A 19,056-nucleotide genomic window follows, 5' to 3' on the forward strand; every position below is an offset into this window, starting at 1 on the left:
TCCAGTCTCAAAATGAGCAGTGGGTTAGCCTGCTCAGACCAATCCTGGAGTTGCTCTCATGCTGAAAACAGAAAGAAAGAGGCTCCAGGATTGGTTGGACTGGTATGCAGGAAGTTAACCACCTTCCTTCCCTTTTCTGCCTGTCTTCTGGGAGAGGAGAGACAATGGCCCAGCAGATTTTAGACTTACTAGCTGCCCCTGCACATGTGATACTTTGTTTCGGCAGATGATTCTAAAATGTGCGTAAGGGTCAATGCCTGAAAGCCTGTTAAGCTTGGTTTTAAGATAGTAAAGGGAGATACTTTTATGTTATTCTGAATCACATCTGGTGTACTCAGTGATGATGGTCTTGAATGCAGAGTATCTTTGGTGCTGCTTGGAGAGGCTTGTGTGTGAAGATTTTATTTTATGTCAAATCACGTGTGGGTGGCAAAAAGCCTGAGATAACTGAATCATTAAAAAGAGTCTGTTTTAAAAGGGAAGTGAAAAATACAAAAAAACTTTAGTAACCAACCAAGAAAGATAAAACACAAAGTTCACAAATACCATGTAAATTTTTTCCAACATGTTTTATTTGGTACAGTCATGTTATTATTACATTTGCACGTACAGGATTAATTAGGGCAGATGTGCAGCAAGGCTTAGGTGACAATCAGCAGACTTGATAGACCCTTCTGTAATATTCATAGTACCTTATGATTACAAACTCAAAACAAAAAAATGACACATCTGCAACATTTTTGTTACACATATGGAGGGATCTTAGTAAAATATTAAACTGGCAGATGAGCATCATTCAATAGTAAACATAATGCACAATTTAGGCACCTATGTTTTAATTCTAAATCTAAAATCTGAGTCCGGCTTCTCAGAGCCATCGTTTGATTGTGGAGAGGGCGGCGCTGAACGTTCTCAGTGCTGGATGCGTCTCTCTGTGGGCCATCATGAGAGAGCCCGCCTCTGCAATGCAGCCCGTGGCATGCAGCTGCTGTGCTATCTCTTGCACATCCCAGAGGCCCTGGCCCTGCTTAGCCAACAGGTGATCAATAAGGTGAGAATAGAAGGCAGTGGAGACGCACCTCACGGTTAGCTTTGCATCCAGCATCAAGGAGAGGAGTTCGGAGTCACAGTTTGAACAGTCAACCTGGAGGGGCCAAAGAAAGAAAAAAAACACAAAAAGCTGAAAGACAAATATGGAAAACCCAAGCATAAGAATGTATGATATCTGTGTTGAATTTAAAGAGCACACCCCAACGCTTCAGTAAAACAACGTTCTGTCGGTTATGTGAGTATTATTAAAATACTTTTTTAGTGCCCAGACAAGAGTAAATTATTCATTCTTACACCACTGATTAATTGGATTAACTGGACTACACGTCGTTCCCTCTAGTGCAGCGCAGGTGTAAATTGTTGAATTCAGCAAATCTGCTGCTAGGTCAGCAGAGACGTTGCCTTTAGGATGCTAAAAACTCACCTGGGGCCCGAGAGCCTATGGTTCTTCTCCTCAGCAAAACTTCATGCGCAATAACTGTTGATTCTTAACATAAACCGAATGCTGTAAAAATGTTAATTTCTGAATTCAACTTCAGATCTGTTGCAGAGAGTAAACTGCTCCAACAGAAAAGAACATTACCTATCTCTTTGTTCTTATTACTTATACCCTCTGCCACCAAAGTGGCTGATTTTCATTACACTATATTTAATCAGGGTAACTTCTGAAGAGCCCGGGCCGCATTAATGAAGAGATGGTACCCACAATGCAGCAGATGGGCTTCCGAAACAGGTCGGTAAACAGACTGAGGGAGGCAGTGTTGAGGCATGTTACTGTGTACATCTTGTTTATTAAACCACATGCTCATCTTAGATGCATAAAAAGCAGTGGTGGCAAATGAAATGGGATGTGCAGATATTTACGCTAGCAGAGGAAATTTATGAACATGAAAAATCATGTGCAAGGCACATTTTGTGCTTGTTGAGGAGAAGTGTGGTTTGGTTTCTGCCTTTGGAACCCACAGGTCGTGAAAATCATGCGCAAGGCACATTTTGTGCTTGTTGGAGAGAAGTGTGGTTTGGTTTCTGCCTTTGGAACCCACAGGTCGTGAAAATCATGCGCAAGGCACATTTTGTGCTTACTGAGGAGAAGTGTGATCTGGTTTCTGCCTTTGGAACCCACAAGTCGCATTTCTTATTCTAGCAACTACAACTGACTACAAATCGCGTTCTTCTGGGGTAATCACTTTAGCTCCCTGTAGCTTAAATTTTAAGTATGAGTACTTAAGGTAAAAACAACTCTGATAGTATGTAAATTAAAAAAAAAGATATGTGCAGTCTGCTGTGCGATAGTGTTCCATATACATTTAACAACACCCTTCCACATCATAATCCAGTTCCTTTAACTCTGTTCCAAATAGTGCATAGACAGAGATTTTCACTTTTTTTACCACCTGCAAAACATTATCCCAAGGGGAAAATTAAAAAGGTAAGAATTCTTTGCACCAGTGAATAGGATCAAATCGTAGGAGGAAACCTATGACATTGAGTTTTCCGACTTCCCCAATTCGTTTTACATATTTAGCTCCCATTGTTCATAAATCTAGTCCATGGGGAATGCATGCAAGCAAATTTCAGCCTTATTTTCTTTGTAATTAAAAAAGGATCAGCTGTTATTTAACTAATAATCGTTTTATACACTTCCATTTATTCCAGAATTGAAGTATGTTGCATAGGGCGTGAAACCACTTCATTGATAAGCAAGCACTATTTATAGTAAGATAACACCAGGGTTTTCATTAATCTGACAATGATTACAAGATGAGTCTGGTGAGACGGTGGCACTTCAACTGTGGTACACGTTAGCATTTAAGGCGCCCCTAACTTGGAGCCAAAGCACAAGTTTTCTGCCATTATAACTGCAACACTGTAGCATGTCGTCATAATGGCCCTTCCAACTATACACTTCTATACTCCATAGCATTTATTTTTGTTTCCTCTACAATTTTTCAGGATACACTCAACATCATTAGAACTGAGAAATAAGGTGTGCAGCCACACTAAGAGAGACCTTGCCTCTAGGCCTGGACTACTATAGGATAGTATGTGTAACATTATTTATATGTATTAACAGCTTATGCTTTGCACCAGACTCATGGTCTAAAATAAAATCACATAAATAAGGGATAAAGTACCACTACTGTACATTCTAGGACTATTGCAATTCACCGAGGAGTCCCACAACCATACAGAGGAACTAAGCCAAAGGTCAAGTTTCTCTATAAGTTTATGGTACTCCGAGGTGACTTCCAGTATCCTTATGTACCCTAGTGTACTCTATCCCGTATAATACATGGTCATACCATCACCTTTCCCATAAACTACTTAAAACTTTGGTGTGTAGCACTTTCATATGAAACAGCGAGCATGTGAAACATGAAGAATAAAAATAAAAACCTCTAGTGCAACCTTAAACACATCTAGAACCTGGTACATTTATAAATATGATCAACTGTCATTCAGATATTAGAAACAGATCACTAGAAGTCAGTTTTTTTTCTCCAAAAAGGAAAAGCTGCAGTAGCTCGCAACATATAGACACATACAGAAAAACTCTAGCTTTTCTCTATCTAAGGAGGGCAAAAAATAAACATGTTCTCTCTGCTTGTAATTGTAAGCTAAAAAAATAGAGTAGATTAAAGAAAAGAAAAGCTTCAATTTCGCTGCTGCAAACAGCTTCTTCAATTATGCTCCGTGGCCTGGCCTGCCTTTCACCTCAGCTGCTGGCTCAGGCAACAGGCATTGTGACTAATAACCTTATAATAGCATAACAGCTGGGTTCTTTATAATCAGTGACTTCGGTGCATCACAAGTCGCTGATTAAAAATAAATTAGTGACCTTTATTTATACAGGGATTACAGAATCCTATGTATTATACATGTATTAAAGAGTCCATCATAGAATCTGTGTAGTTATGGTCAGGTCAGTTTTTTTTTCACTGAAATTGTTTCCTAGTAATTTTGCAGTCAGCTTTTCCACAAATCCTTTATACACGTCGAGGTTCTGGATGGAACTTTTCAAACACATGTGTTAATCAGAGCTATATTTCTGTGGTGGTCAGCCAATCAGAAAGAGGGAAGATTTGTTAATCTGCAAAGGACGATGGAAGAAAAAGACCCCTACTCCAATATGTAGTTTGAATTGAATTTGTGAGTCCACAGAGGATCTGCGGATCAAAGTTCCAGATATCTCTAAAATGTAACCGCTTCATATCCAGATGAAACTCTTTTTAAATGCTAACTTCTTGAAAAGTACTTACCAGTTACATCAAATCAAGCAAAGGAACTTCCATGAATACTGCTCGATTAACATGCAGGGTTTGATATATTTTCATTCAGACATTTTTTAAATGAGAAATGCCTCTTGGGACTCAATTATTTTTGGCCTCATTGAATCGATCTGTTCAAAGCTAGTCATGAAGAAACCAAAGGAATGAACTTTTTTTGGGAAAGCTTTTTTCACATTTGAGGAACAGCGGCGAACTAATAGCAAACAATAAATGCGTTCCTTTTCATTGAAAGTTCGACTAAATAACTACACTAATAATATTGACACCTTTGTAAAATAAATAAATATGTAAAATAAATAAATACATTGGTTTCCATCTCTCTCTGGATGCAGAGGGCTGACCCAAATCATATATATATATATATATATATACAGGGAGTGCAGAATTATTAGGCAAGTTGTATTTTTGAGGATTAATTTTATTATTGAACAACAACCATGTTCTCAATGAACCCAAAAAACTCATTAATATCAAAGCTGAATATTTTTGGAAGTAGTTTTTAGTTTGTTTTTAGTTTTAGCTATGTTAGGGGGATATCTGTGTGTGCAGGTGACTATTACTGTGCATAATTATTAGGCAACTTAACAAAAAACAAATATATACCCATTTCAATTATTTATTATTACCAGTGAAACCAATATAACATCTCAACATTCACAAATATACATTTCTGACATTCAAAAACAAAACAAAAAGAAATCAGTGACCAATATAGCCACCTTCCTTTGCAAGGACACTCAAAAGCCTGCCATCCATGGATTCTGTCGGTGTTTTGATCTGTTCACCATCAACATTGCGTGCAGCAGCAACCACAGCCTCCCAGACACTGTTCAGAGAGGTGTACTGTTTTCCCCCCTTGTAAATCTCACATTTGATGATGGACCACAGGTTCTCAATGGGGTTCAGATCAGGTGAACAAGGAGGCCATGTCATTAGATTTCCTTCTTTTATACCCTTTCTTGCCAGCCACGCTGTGGAGTACTTGGACGCGTGTGATGGAGCATTGTCCTGCATGAAAATCATGTTTTTCTTGAAGGATGCAGACTTCTTCCTGTACCACTGCTTGAAGAAGGTGTCTTCCAGGAACTGGCAGTAGGACTGGGAGTTGAGCTTGACTCCATCCTCAACCCGAAAAGGCCCCACAAGCTCATCTTTGATGATACCAGCCCAAACCAGTACTCCACCTCCACCTTGCTGGCGTCTGAGTCGGACTGGAGCTCTCTGCCCTTTACCAATCCAGCCACGGGCCCATCCATCTGGCCCATCAAGACTCACTCTCATTTCATCAGTCCATAAAACCTTTGAAAAATCAGTCTTGAGATATTTATTGGCCCAGTCTTGACGTTTCAGCTTGTGTGTCTTGTTCAGTGGTGGTCGTCTTTCAGCCTTTCTTACCTTGGCCATGTCTCTGAGTATTGCACACCTTGTGCTTTTGGGCACTCCAGTGATGTTGCAGCTCTGAAATATGGCCAAACTGGTGGCAAGTGGCATCGTGGCAGCTGCACGCTTGACTTTTCTCAGTTCATGGGCAGTTATTTTGCGCCTTGGTTTTTCCACACGCTTCTTGCGACCCTGTTGACTATTTTGAATGAAACGCTTGATTGTTCGATGATCACGCTTCAGAAGCTTTGCAATTTTAAGAGTGCTGCATCCCTCTGCAAGATATCTCACTATTTTTGACTTTTTCGGAGCCTGTCAAGTCCTTCTTTTGACCCATTTTGCCAAAGGAAAGGAAGTTGCCTAATAATTATGAACACCTGATATAGGGTGTTGATGTCATTAGACCACACCCCTTCTCATTACAGAGATGCACATCACCTAATATGCTTAATTGGTAGTAGGCTTTCAAGCCTATACAGCTTGGAGTAAGGCAACATGCATAAAGAGGATGATGTGGTCAAAATACTCATTTGCCTAATAATTCTGCACTCCCTGTATATATATATATATATATATATATGCACATATATATATTTATATATATACATATATATATATATATATTTTCCAAAAACGATGAGAACATCTCATCGAACCAGCTGCACCATAGCGAAGTATATATATGATAACTGCCATTCACATTTTGTTTTCACCCGCTATACATACAACATGGACAAATAGGTTAACTCATTTCACCCACTTGTTTGCACTGTGAGTGGTGCTGACGCAGATATGTTAATTGAAATTATTAATGAGTGTTTATGCATTTTGAATAATAATAATAAGATGTAGAGGAAAATTAATGTAGAGAAATAATGTGCACATTTGAAAATGTGCCCACTGAGAGTGGTCACCAACATTCACGAATTGTACTAAAAATTACTAAAATGTATAAGAAATATTCAAAATGTGTAATAATAATGTAGCAATATGCCATACTGAGATGTATAACTTATGTTTTGCATTATATTGTAGAGTTAAAATAGCTGAAGCTGTGGCCTAGTTTTGCCAGGCCTCATGCAGGAGCTGAATAATCGTGCAATGTAGAAAAGCTGATGCATTGAACTGACCATGAACCACTTATGTTGCTTAGCTAGAATATTCTGCAATGAACCGACGGACAGGAGATGAGGGAATCAAATTTGTATCAAACCCGGTGAAAAGCAGACGAGATGTACTTTCCCAGGACTCGAACAATAGAGACGCTGACTGGAAAGGAATATGCAACATTTTCGATACCTGATAAGCCGGATGATGAGGACATCGTACAGTGAACCAATTGACAACTTGAGAGCGACGAAATATTAGAACTCATAGATTTGTAAAATAAAAGACATTGGCTAGCGTCACATATGGTGACTAATTGACCAATTAGGGTTTGGAGGATAGGCTGGGTAACTTTAATATAATGTCATGACAAAGGGGAAAAACTTCAGATCTAGAGGGAGAACCGTTGGAGAGAATAGATGTTCGAGGTTAGGCGTGGACGTTGGAAGAGGTTCAAGATTCTGTCATTGGGCTCATGCTCTTGAGAGCCTGATGCGCTGCTGATAGATTGATGACCTGAAGACGAAGACTAACTTTGTTGCTGATCCATACCGTGGATAGGTAGCTATGACAATGTGACTGATTTACTTTTTGTGCCTTTTCTTTCTAGGTTCCAACTGCGCTGTTTTATAGTTTTTCTCCTAGCTAGATATTTTTTCCAAATTCATGTTCCAAACTCTTTTCGCAAGAAGTCCCACATGCTAATGCTAATCTCTGTTAGGTAGGGTTCTGATTCTGAGACGTTGATGTATACGGTGACAGATGATTGATGGACTGATTTGATGAACTCTGCTATTCATGTTAACACATTCTTCTTTATTGGCTTATGTTGAGGCATTAGAACGCATGTTTTCTCAAGTACTGATTAGATTATGTTATTGGTGGTCACTAATGAATTAATCTTGAGTGAATCGAATGAAGTTTGAATTAACCTTATGACCTAGTATTGTAACTAATAGGGAAATAAAATGGATAAAATGTATAATTGAGTTGTGGTTATTAAGGAGATGTTTGACGCTATTCACTAATGATTAATGTTTTTGCTTATTGATTATTGATTGTGTATTGATTGTGTATTGATTATTGATGGTCATTGGTTACACCATAGCTAGGCTACTCCATGCGATCCAAAAGGTTAATCGACATAGACGTGTCCCCTTGTAAGTTTACTTACTAAGGGCCAGGCGCTCTAGCAGTGGCGAGGTATTGCACCTGACCAAGTGTGCATTTCTGTCTAAAAAGAAGTGTTCTTTAGTGTGTCTTGTTCATTTTTGCAACATAACATTAAAATACTACATTGGGGAACTAACAAAAATAAGAATCCAATCCCTTAGGAGCCATTGCCAGTCCCAGTTTTTCAGAATCATGCGTTGTCCTACAAGAAGAAACTGATAACCAGAAAAAGAACAAAGTACTGAGGTAAAACATTTGACTACTGTGACCTGCGAGGCTTATCTAGCTCCTGATCCATCACTGTAACCTTACATCGTGCCGAGATCCCTGTCTGCCATGGACAATGACTCTAATTGCCGCTTTGTCATTTTTCACACTTTTTGCCTTAACACTTTTTTAAATATATCTCTAATTCCCCTATTTTGCTTTTAACCATTTTATACAATTGTATGCACTATACTTCTTGAACTTCTAAATCGAGAATTTTATTCAGTTGTGTTCTTAACGTTAATGTTGTTGTTTGGTACTTCTTGAACTATCACACATCTCTGAGAGACGGCTTGATGCTTGTGCCATAGCTAAGAGTTAAACAAAGTATCTTAGTGAACTGTGTAGCGATTTAAAACTGTTGCTTGGTTAAATGGTAATTAAAAACCCACTTTTTGATGCGGCGTGGGCGTTCTGCTTTGAGCTTCAGATCTCCCCATCACACCATCAGAGCATTTTAGCGGTTCCTTCAAGAATGACCACCTAAACTGATCAGGTCATGCCTGTCTGAGTTACAAGAGCACTCTGGAGGCTTTTTTTGGCCATGGGAAAGTGCTAACCTCCTGCTGTTGAATACCCCACCGGCAATCCTCATGCGGTATCCCTCGTTTTCATGTTGTGTGAGAGAGTGCTCATTTAATCAGAGGCAGCCAGATCCACACCTGGCTATATTTGAATAAATAGGAGTCTTTTCTGCTGGAGAACTCCTTTTGTGCAGGTTCCATCTTCTCCTTCAGAAGTTGCTTTCAAAGTCTTCCTCTATAGGCATACGTAGAGAACATTTGGGCTCCTTTTGTTTGCTGAGGGCATTCTATCGAAGATTTTTAATCTCTATCTCTTCATATATAACATACGTATCGGAGGATTACATTTACTGGTCATACATCTCTACTGGGTGTGCCATTCACTGCTACAGTTGTGCCTTGTTATATATCAAGTAATATATTCCCTGGTGCATCCAATTGCCACTGAGGTTATGAGATCGATAATGTTGACAGACTAACGAACCCAGATAACAATCATATCCTAAACATCACCCACAGCCATGTTAGGTTCTGTCTTCTGCCGATTTACCTCTGTTGCAAACTGTGTAACTGACCAATTACTAATAGCTGTCTCGACAAGTAAAACTATGTCGGAATCCAAACCCATCAAAGATAAAGAATTGAAAGGCACACTACAGAAAAACAAACAAGAACCCCAATTCCAGATTTCCATGGGAAGGAGAAATCATATGAACCGTCATCATTAGATGCAATCCTTAAAAAATTAAATGAAGTACATGACATCACTCAAAGTACTAAAAACAAATACTGACCTACTACAAATGGAAGTAGCTGGCATCCCGCAAGACCTTAAGGACTTGAATATCAGACTTGTGAATGCAGATTGGAATATCAGTGTTGTGGAAGATAGTAATACTGTCCAAGACAAACAACTCTGGAAGTCAGAAGTCTTACTAGCTTCAATGAAGTGATAAATCACCGACTTGGAAGACCAAAACAAGAGGAGTGATCTGCATATATTGTGTCTTACAGAAGTTGTAGAAGATGAGGTCCCATCAATGAATGCAATTTTATAATCATGGATCCCGGCTACTCCTAATGCCACCTTTACTAAAGACAATGAGCTCGAAGATGCTCATAAGGTTCTTACTTTCAAACCTATGTCTTACGCTACTCCAAGACATCTGATTTTAAAATTCTTGCGACACCAACATACAAAGCTTATTTTATCACACAGGAGGAGAATCAAAATAAATTACATGGCACGGATCAAGGATCTCTCTATCTCAAGACTATGACAGAGGCAGTCCTCTGCAGCAAAGATTTCTTGCCACTTAGACAATCACTTAAAGATAAATCCATTCAATCAGTCTTTGTGGGGCCTTCAAAGTTTGAGATAATTTTTCAAGGAAAGTCTGCTGTCTTCAATGAACCGGCTGAACTTGAAACCTTCTTAGAAAACAATTATGAAACTCAGACGAATGAGGGAACCAGTGTCGCCTGACATTCCTGATCTTTTCTTTATATCCCTCATTGACAAATTCCATGTTGCAGGGAAGTTTCATCTATCTTTTGACCCCTGCATAACCATTACATAGTTTTTAGTCACAGGTTTGCTTGTGTCTATAGCTGTATACATTTACAGTTGTATTTCTGCCTGGATTCTACTTTGGTATCTCTCCAAGATGTCATTGTTTTGATGGTGTGGGTGATGTCTTTTTTTAAGCTAGGTTGTCAAGTGGTTTTAACACTCTTATTTCACAGTCTGTCATTTCCATTAAGTTCTCCATTATTTCGAAATGACAGAAGAATTAACTTCCCATTACCATCTTACTATGTTACCTATTTTGTATCTTTTTATATTATGCTCAACAGTCAGGGGGTGATCATTGGTTATGTATTTTCATCTGTTTCTCAATAACTAGATTGTTTGAATTACTATATGGTGCCTAGCCTATGCCTGACACGGTTCGCACAATTGGATTATTGTTACATAGTATCTATGTCCTTCTAATAACCCATAGGCAGGTCTTCTCAATTATTACATTCAGGTGGTTACATTATTTTGTTGGGATATCTCTGTGACGTGATGAGGGGGTCTCTTGATCCTCTTTTCCCCTATTCTATTTCTGCTTTGTCTCCCCCACTGTCCCACAATTCCAGAGATCTCCCAGGGACTTTGCCACTCCTATTTTATGGAGAGGGTTTTGTATCAGTGTTCAATCTTTCCTCTTTCCTTGTCGGAGGTTGCTTGCAATGTTGGTATTATCTTCTACTCCTCACTAGTTCTCCTTGCTCATCGTCTATGTCTCAAGCTCTTTTTCTCTTTCTTAACCATGTAATCAGCTATTAGTACTGTTGGATTTTTACTTCACACACAATCTTGCTTTAGAACACACCTCACATATTATGGGTTTCAAGTGTTTCTCTACTCCGCATTGAAACTAATATATAACAACAAGGGATTGAATCACCCAGCAAAACTTAAGAAAATTCTTGACTATTGTAAAAGGCTGAGGGTTGACTTTGTTTTTTCACAGGAAACAGAATAGGTTATAAACAAGCCCTCATTCTTGAATAATGGTTGGGTGCTTGCTCTGAATCCATGTCGAAGAAAAATGGGATATTTACTTTGATATTTTGCTCTTGGGGCGGTCCATAATGTCTGCAGAACATGATAATGAGGGCAAATGGCCGATTTCTTGTTTGCAATGTGGTTCTACTGAGGTGTATGCCATAAATATAAATGCATCACTGCTGATGCAGCTCAATTTAGGTCATCTTTGTCATCCAAATTAGCTCTTCTTTCCAATGACACCCGTATAACTTTAGGGGGCAATTTTAACTTACTTATGGATACAACTTTGGACAGCCAACCTGTGTGTGTTTATAAACACCTATGTGTTCAGAAACATATGAATAACTTACGTCTTTCTCACAGCTTATTGGATATTTGGAGACTACATAACCCCACTGGCAGAGACTACATAACCCCACTGGCAGTGACTTTACCTTTTAATCCAAAAGTACATAGTGCTGAATACACCTTGGATGGAGTTTTCTCCAATAATCTTAGTCTAGTGTTTCCCCCCCCCCTGTTAAAACAGGCCTCGTCCGACCACATGCTAATCTAGTTTAAATTAGGGTTGAGACCTACAAATTGTATCACCAAGGCTCCAGCACCAGTGGGGAAAACTTCTATCTAATTTGAATTTCCCTACTGAGTTCTCTTCTACAACTCCTAATCTGAGAGGTGACACATCAGCAAAGGTTTCTACCTTCAAAACCTGTTTCGCTGGTACTATTAATCAAATGGCCCCGTCAACCCCTGCCAAAATAAATTTGAAAACCCAGCCATCAGCTCTGTGGTACTCATCGTCCCTAGCAGAGCTCCATCGTAATTGTAATCACTGGGAACGTAAATGGTGGAAGGCCTACAATGCTTAGGACTTAACACATTTTTAAAAAGCCTTGAAAGTCTATCATGACAAGATTAAGATTGTTAAAAGGAACTATTCATCTTCACAGACTGATAATGCCCAAAAAGTCATTTTTAAAATTGCCAAATCGTTTATAAAGCCCAGAGCAATCATTAGGGAGATACCACCCTCGCAAGTCTTATGTAATAAAATATCAGCATATTTTGGGAAAAAATACAGACTATTCAACAAACATTTGAAAGCCCCCCTTCATTTAAGAATCCTCCAACAACTAACAGCCCACACGTAAGACCTTCCTGGACAACTTTTCAGATAATTTTGTTAGCTCAATCTCATCAAGCGAGTTTAGCTTGCAAATCATGAACCCCTCACAATCCATGCTCCCCTCACATTCTTCATAAAGTTGTAGACTGCATAAACCCACTAATCAATTATATTTTGAATACCTCTTTGTCTTCTGCTGAGGTCCCTAATGATTGGAAAATAGCAGTGGTAAAACAATTACAGAAAAAACAACCAGCTGACCATAACACACTATCCAACCGCTGCCCACCTCATTACTTCCAGCCTTAAGTAAAATTATCGAAAAGCTAGTTAATACACAATTAATGGCATTCTTGAAAGGGGCCACTATCCTGCATCCTAGATAATCAGGCTTTCATTCAAGATATTCCACAGAAACAGCACTGTTGGAGGTGTCAGATACGCTTAAAATGACGCTGCATGACGGAAAAATTAAGTATTGATTTTATTGGACTTATCTGCAGCGTTTGACATCATTTCACATGACATCTGACCTAGCCTGGATCAAATTGTTTTTTTTCTGACCGTAGACAAACAGTGATGTTAGGCTCCTTTTTCTCTCCCAAAAAACTTAGGAGTTTCTCAGAGCTCCTCACTCAGCACAACATTATTTATTATCTACATGGCCCTTTTAATTACTCTGATCTCCTCTTTTGGCACTGATGTTACCTCGTATACAGATGACACACAATTTATGTTGGCCTCATTTCAGTGCTTGCCCGCCCTCATCCCAAACCAGTTGCTCAGATTGGCTGAAATGAGCTTAGCTGGGGCAAGGAGGAGTGAAGCGGGTGACATAATTGCCAAAAGCTGACACAAGCAGTATTAGACTGTCAACCGGAAACCACACTGCCTGTCTTCTGCAGCTTGACACAAAACTTCCATTCTGCATGACCTGTGAGGCCCTTGTTACTATTACTGGATTAGAGGCTAAAATAGCCTGAAGCTTCACTGCTGGAAATGTGTGAATGCTCAGCATTCATCATTTGAAGAAACTACAACCATATAAACTGCACTTTCTTTGAGGAGAATGTGCACAGCCTTGTTTACCCTTTGGGCATTTGCATGGTATACAGCTCCCTTTGAAACCTCTTTTCTCAGGCAGACGGTGGCTATAATATGTCCCAAGACAAAAGATGCTCCCACAGTTAGTTCTCTCAGAAACATCCTAAATGCCTGTGATAGAGAATACTAATCGTGCTAATTTTCAGGGAGATGCTTTGTAACAAACTGTAGATATATGGAAATTAGGCTTAAAGTCAATGAAGCTGATTGTGTGGCCTCTCTGGGAGCAATGTGGGATTTGCTCAGCCTTCAGAAGATTTTCACCAGTCAGAAGTAGCTCTCACTACAGAAAAGGCTGAAGTCACCTGTTCTATATCAACAAAGCAGGAAAATCATTGGCTGCCTATTTAAAATTCAAAAGTAATAGCAAGCTAATACTACCCAATATAAAAGACTCATGAGGCTCACTCAAAACGACCACAACAGACATTCTTTAAAATGTTCATGCCTCTCTCTACACACCATTACACCTTACTTTCACATAATATTGTAAATTCATCCTAAACTCTCTGCCCCTGCAGACTTTCTCAGAATCTGATGAACGTTGTTAGACCTGGCATCCTTGGTGTGGTCTTCCCTTGTTTTCATGCCTCTGCTTCCCATGTTTTGTGCTGTGTGCTGGTCTCTGCTTTTTCTGATTTTGTTGCTCTGGGCACTTTACCATTGCTGACCAGTGCTAAAGTGCAAATGTTCCCTGTTTAAAATGTATGTGTAATTAGCTTTTCCATGATTGGCACATTTGAGCTACTAGTAAGTCCCTATTAAAGCACACTGGAGGTGCCCAGGGCATGTAAATCAAATGCTACTAGTGGACCTGTAGCACCGACTGTGCCACCCACATGAGTAGGTCTGTAAACATGGCTCAGACCTGCCAATGCAGTATTTGTGTGTGCAGGCTTAAACTGCCAATTCGACCTAGTAAGTGTACGCACTTGTCAGGCCCAAATCTTCCCTTTTTATGCATGTAAGGCACCCCTAAGGTAGGCCCTACGTAGCCCTAAGGGCAGGATGCAGTGTATGTTAAAGGTGGGACATACGGTGATGTGTTTTACAAGTCCTAACAGTGAAATACTGCTATATTTGGTTTTCACTGTTGCAAGGCCTCTATCTCTCATAGGTTACCATGGGAGCTGTCTTGAAATAACTTTTAAGTGCAGCTTCCCCTTGGGAGCAGATAGGGATGTGGAGTTTGCGGTCTGAACTCACAATTTAAAACTACATATTTTGGCAAAGTTGGTTTTTAGATTATCAGTTTTGAAATGCCACTATTAGAAAGTGGGCATTTTCATGCTTAAACCATTCTGGAACTCTGTCTGCTTGTGTGTTCCCTGTCTGGGTCAGACTGACAGTCGGCCTGATTGTGAATCTCCACTAGACAGTGACACAAAATGAGCTGGGGAGTAGCCTGCATATCCCGATGTACCATCTGGGCTAGAGTGGAGGGCGGAGTGGTCACTTACTCCTAAATGGGCTGTGTCTGCACTCACACAATACAGTCTCCAACTCCCTGGCGTAAATCTGGAGCCAGGCCTGGGCAAGGCAGGATCTTGTAAACAAAACAGACTTTCTTTTGAAGTTTGCCTACTTCAAAGGCAGAAAAAGTAGTGGACCCAAAACCCCAGATTTTCAGATTACTTCTGGATTCAAGAGGGACCTCTGGCAAGGAGAAGAGCTTGAGAGCTGGCGGAGGAGTACTGCCCCTTTGCCTGTGACTGTGCTTTGCTGGGTTGGCCTGCAGTTGCTACTTCTGACTGAAAGAGGACAAAGACTGAACTTTATGGTACATTCCTGCTTGTGAAGAAGGACTGAGCTTGCCACCTTTTTGAAGTCTCAGGGCCGTCAAAGACTTCCTCTGCCAGCACCTGGAGCCTCTGCTGAGACTCCTACCATGCGAAGTGGTGCCCTATCCAGTCCCTGGGCCCTTGAAAGGTGAAGGCTGAGATCCAAACGCAGGATGCCGTGCAGGGAAAACTTTGATGCACCACCTGCAATGCGGCTGTAAAAACGACGTGCCACCCACCTCGCGGCTGAAATCAACGTACCACCTGCATCGCAGCTGGGAAAATCGGCGCATCACCTGCATCGCAGCTGGAGAAACGACACAACACACGCTTGCAGCGGCTGAAAACGATGCAAACCTCACGCAGTGCATTTTCCATCACTGTGCAGCCAGATTTCACAAGCATCATCGCTGGGCATCAAAATCAACGTGAACCTGCACGGATCTGAGGTGCCTCGGCTGGAAATCAACGCTTCGCTCTCTTGCGTGGGAGAAAAACGACGCATCGTCTACCCGACAGGAGAAGAAATGACACACTGCCTCACTTGAAAGTAAGAAATCTATGCATCGCTGACTTTTACGACACACGCTCGTGTGCAGCTTAATTTTTTATGCAAACTAGGTACTTTGTGTAACAACAACGTTTCCATTGTTTTCTATGGAGTAAGACTCTTTTTACTTTATCTTGACTTGTGTATGTTGGATTGTTGTCATATTGGTCTTGTTTGATTTAGATAAATATTGGCTGTTTTTCTATACTGGTATGGTGTCCATTTCGTAGTGTTTCATTGTATTACTGTGTGTGGTTTGGTACAAATACTTTATACATTGCCTTTGAGATAAGCCTGACTGCTTGTGCAAAGCTATTAAGGGGATGAGCAGGAGTTATCTAAGTGTGTATCTCCATTGCCCTAACTAGAGTGGGGGTCCCTGCTTGGACAGAGTGCAAACTGACTGCCAACCAGAGACCCCATTTCTAACAAATTTCAATTAGAGAAACAGATCAGTAAACAGGATATATTAGAGGTGATCAAGCTGATTCTAAAAAGTAAGGCCTCGGCCCTGATGATTTACCAATTAGTGTCCATAAAATATTTGCCCACACCTTGATGTCTCCTCTTGAGTCAGTTCTCAATCACTTTGCTTCTTCTGCCGAAGTCTCTGGTACAGAGACTGAAGCCACAATCATGTTTATCCCTAAGGAAGGGAAGGACAGCTTTCTTTAATTAATATGGAAGCAAAGATATACACAAAAATTCTTGCTAAATGACTTGAACCTTTTCATTATTACACTGATCCAACCCATCTCAATCTAGTGTTGTTCGAGGAAGATTGGCTGCTGACAATGTGTGCACCTTTTGTCACATCATTGAAACAGCCACGCTTCCCTATTCCCCGGCATCTGGTGTGATTGTGTTGGATGCCAAAAAAGCATTTGATAAGATCACCTGGCCTTATTTGGAAGCATTATTACACTGTCAATAAAGGGTCTCGCTTTTCAAGCATGTTTATGGCTCTATACGTCTCTCCCACTGCATGCATTTAAATTACTGGCTCAACATTTACCCATTTTCATTTACAACAAGGTACCAGACAAGGTTTCCCCTTACCCCTATTCTTTCCTTGTTAGTCTTTGACCCTTAAATACCTATGCTGAATGATTTCCCTAATGTTAAAGGCTTCTGTTAAAATGATACCTGATTTTAAACAGCTGCTGACGTAGACAATATTCTGAATGTTTCAGAGGACCCATACTTTGCCATTCCAGCCATTCTGGTTACAATTTTGATATTTACCTCTTTCTCTGGCTACTGATTAAACAGAGACAAGACTGAAGCTCTACTACTTAATGTCAACTGCCGCCCCTCCTGTGTAGGCCTTCTGGTCCTACCTTGGCAATCAAATTATTTAAAATACATGGGCATATGGTTTAAGAGTGATCTCTCAAACACTCTAAGCTTCAATAAACAAGATACTCTCAATAAAATCAAAGACATACTCTTATCCTGATCTCCTAAATATTTCTTGAGGTGGGGCAGACTGCAGAAAATTATGATTACAACACTGGTGATTTTTTTCTACTATGCTCCCTTTACGAAATTTCTAATTCAGTCTTCTCCTCTTGGATAAACCTGCTTCAAAAAGATTGGATTTTAGTGTAGATAGTTGCAAGCTCCCCAATGGTTCGGTTATTAAACAGCCATTGTGGTTGCTCAATGCTCTTGTTGGTTTTCATGCTTTCCACTGCATCCCTCTTGATTAATTATTGAACAACATCTTTGCCACCCCTTTTCAATGCCAGCAATTCTCATGGTATCCACTTTACCGTTACCACATTCTAGACATATAATTCTTGATATCTTGTTGCTAGACCTGGCTTCCTTAGGGTGGTCTTCCCCAGACCTTTTGCCTTTCATCTCCTGTTTTTTGCTGTACCTTTTTGTTGGCCTTAGGACTCTGAGCACTTTACCCTTGCTAACCAGTGCTAAACTGCATGTGTATCTCCCCTAAACATGGTAATATCGGAGCATAAACAATTGGCATACTAATTTATTTGTATGTCCCTTGTAAAGTGGAATCCTCTATACCCAGGTCCTGTAAATTAAATGCTACTGGTGGACCTGCAGCACTGATTGTGCAATCCACTTATGTAGCCCTGTAAACTTGTCTCAGGTGTCCCACTGCAGGACTTGTGTGTGCAGTTTCACTGCTACATCGAGGTGACATTTAAAACTTCTTGCCAAGCCTTTAACTCCCCTTTTCTTACATATAAGTCACCCCTGAGGTAGGCCCTAAGTAGCCCATAATGCAGGGTGCTATGTAAGCAAAAGGCAGGAGGTGTACTTTTAAATTTTACATGCTGTGGTAATGAAAAACTTCCAAAGTTGATCTTCATTACCGAGAGGGCTGCTCCTTTCACAGGCCAGCATTGGGAATTCCTTCACATAATTTTGAGCTGTAATTCCTGATAAGAAAGGAGTAGCTGCATCTAGTTTTATATCATTGGGGTGCTAATGATAAAACCTCTTTACTGGTAAAGTCTTATTTATTATTTTGGAAATGCCACTTTTAGAAAGTGGGCATTTCTCTGCTCTCACTGCCCTGTGTGCCTGACAGCCTGTCCCCAATACATGCCTGGTCTGGGTGACAGCTATGTTTGCGCATTTCCTCCGGACGCCCACAGGACACTCAACTGCATCTGCATTCATCTAGACACTGATGGGTCTTCCTGGGCAGGCAGGATGGGAAGGGCTCACACTTGCACTTCAAGGGGTAGTAGCTTGAGCCCCACACAAAACGCTGATTACCCCCTCTCTCCCCCCACTGATAGTCTGGAGGCAGGGCTGGGCTGGAATGGGGACCTGTGCACTTCGGATAGATCCCTTGAAGTCATTACCCACAACAAATGCACTTTGAGGTACAAGTACTGGGGCTCTGGCCCCCTGAAATCAAATCCCTACTGGACTTGGGAAGAACTTGTTTCGAATAAAGACTGCTGTGCTGGATGGATTGCCACTCTTCCTGGACTGACTCTTCCAGGGAACTGCTTCTCTGCATTGCTGGGCTGCCATGCTGCCTGCTGATCTCTGTCCTGCTGAGGACAAGAGCTGGACCAGAATATCTCCAATGGCTTGCCCCCTGTTCTTCTGCAGTCTCAGGGACATCAAGGACTGCTGGCAACTCTCCTAGTGCTG

General features: G+C 40.5%; 1 protein-coding gene across 2 annotated transcripts in view; it reads right to left on the minus strand.

Annotated features, from left to right (window-relative positions):
- Positions 1–560: 560 nt before the first annotated feature.
- Positions 561–19,056, minus strand: part of NBAS (NBAS subunit of NRZ tethering complex) — a 1,762,396-nt gene continuing 1,743,900 nt past the window's right edge. For both annotated transcript variants that reach the window (XM_069235962.1, XM_069235961.1), the window contains exon 52: positions 561–1,144. In XM_069235962.1, coding sequence (XP_069092063.1) covers positions 869–1,144 — 276 coding nt within the window. In that variant the 3' untranslated portion in view covers positions 561–868. The remainder of the gene's footprint in view (positions 1,145–19,056) is intronic.

The sequence above is a fragment of the Pleurodeles waltl genome, chromosome 5 (assembly GCF_031143425.1).
Source record: "Pleurodeles waltl isolate 20211129_DDA chromosome 5, aPleWal1.hap1.20221129, whole genome shotgun sequence".
NCBI lineage: Eukaryota > Metazoa > Chordata > Amphibia > Caudata > Salamandridae > Pleurodeles > Pleurodeles waltl.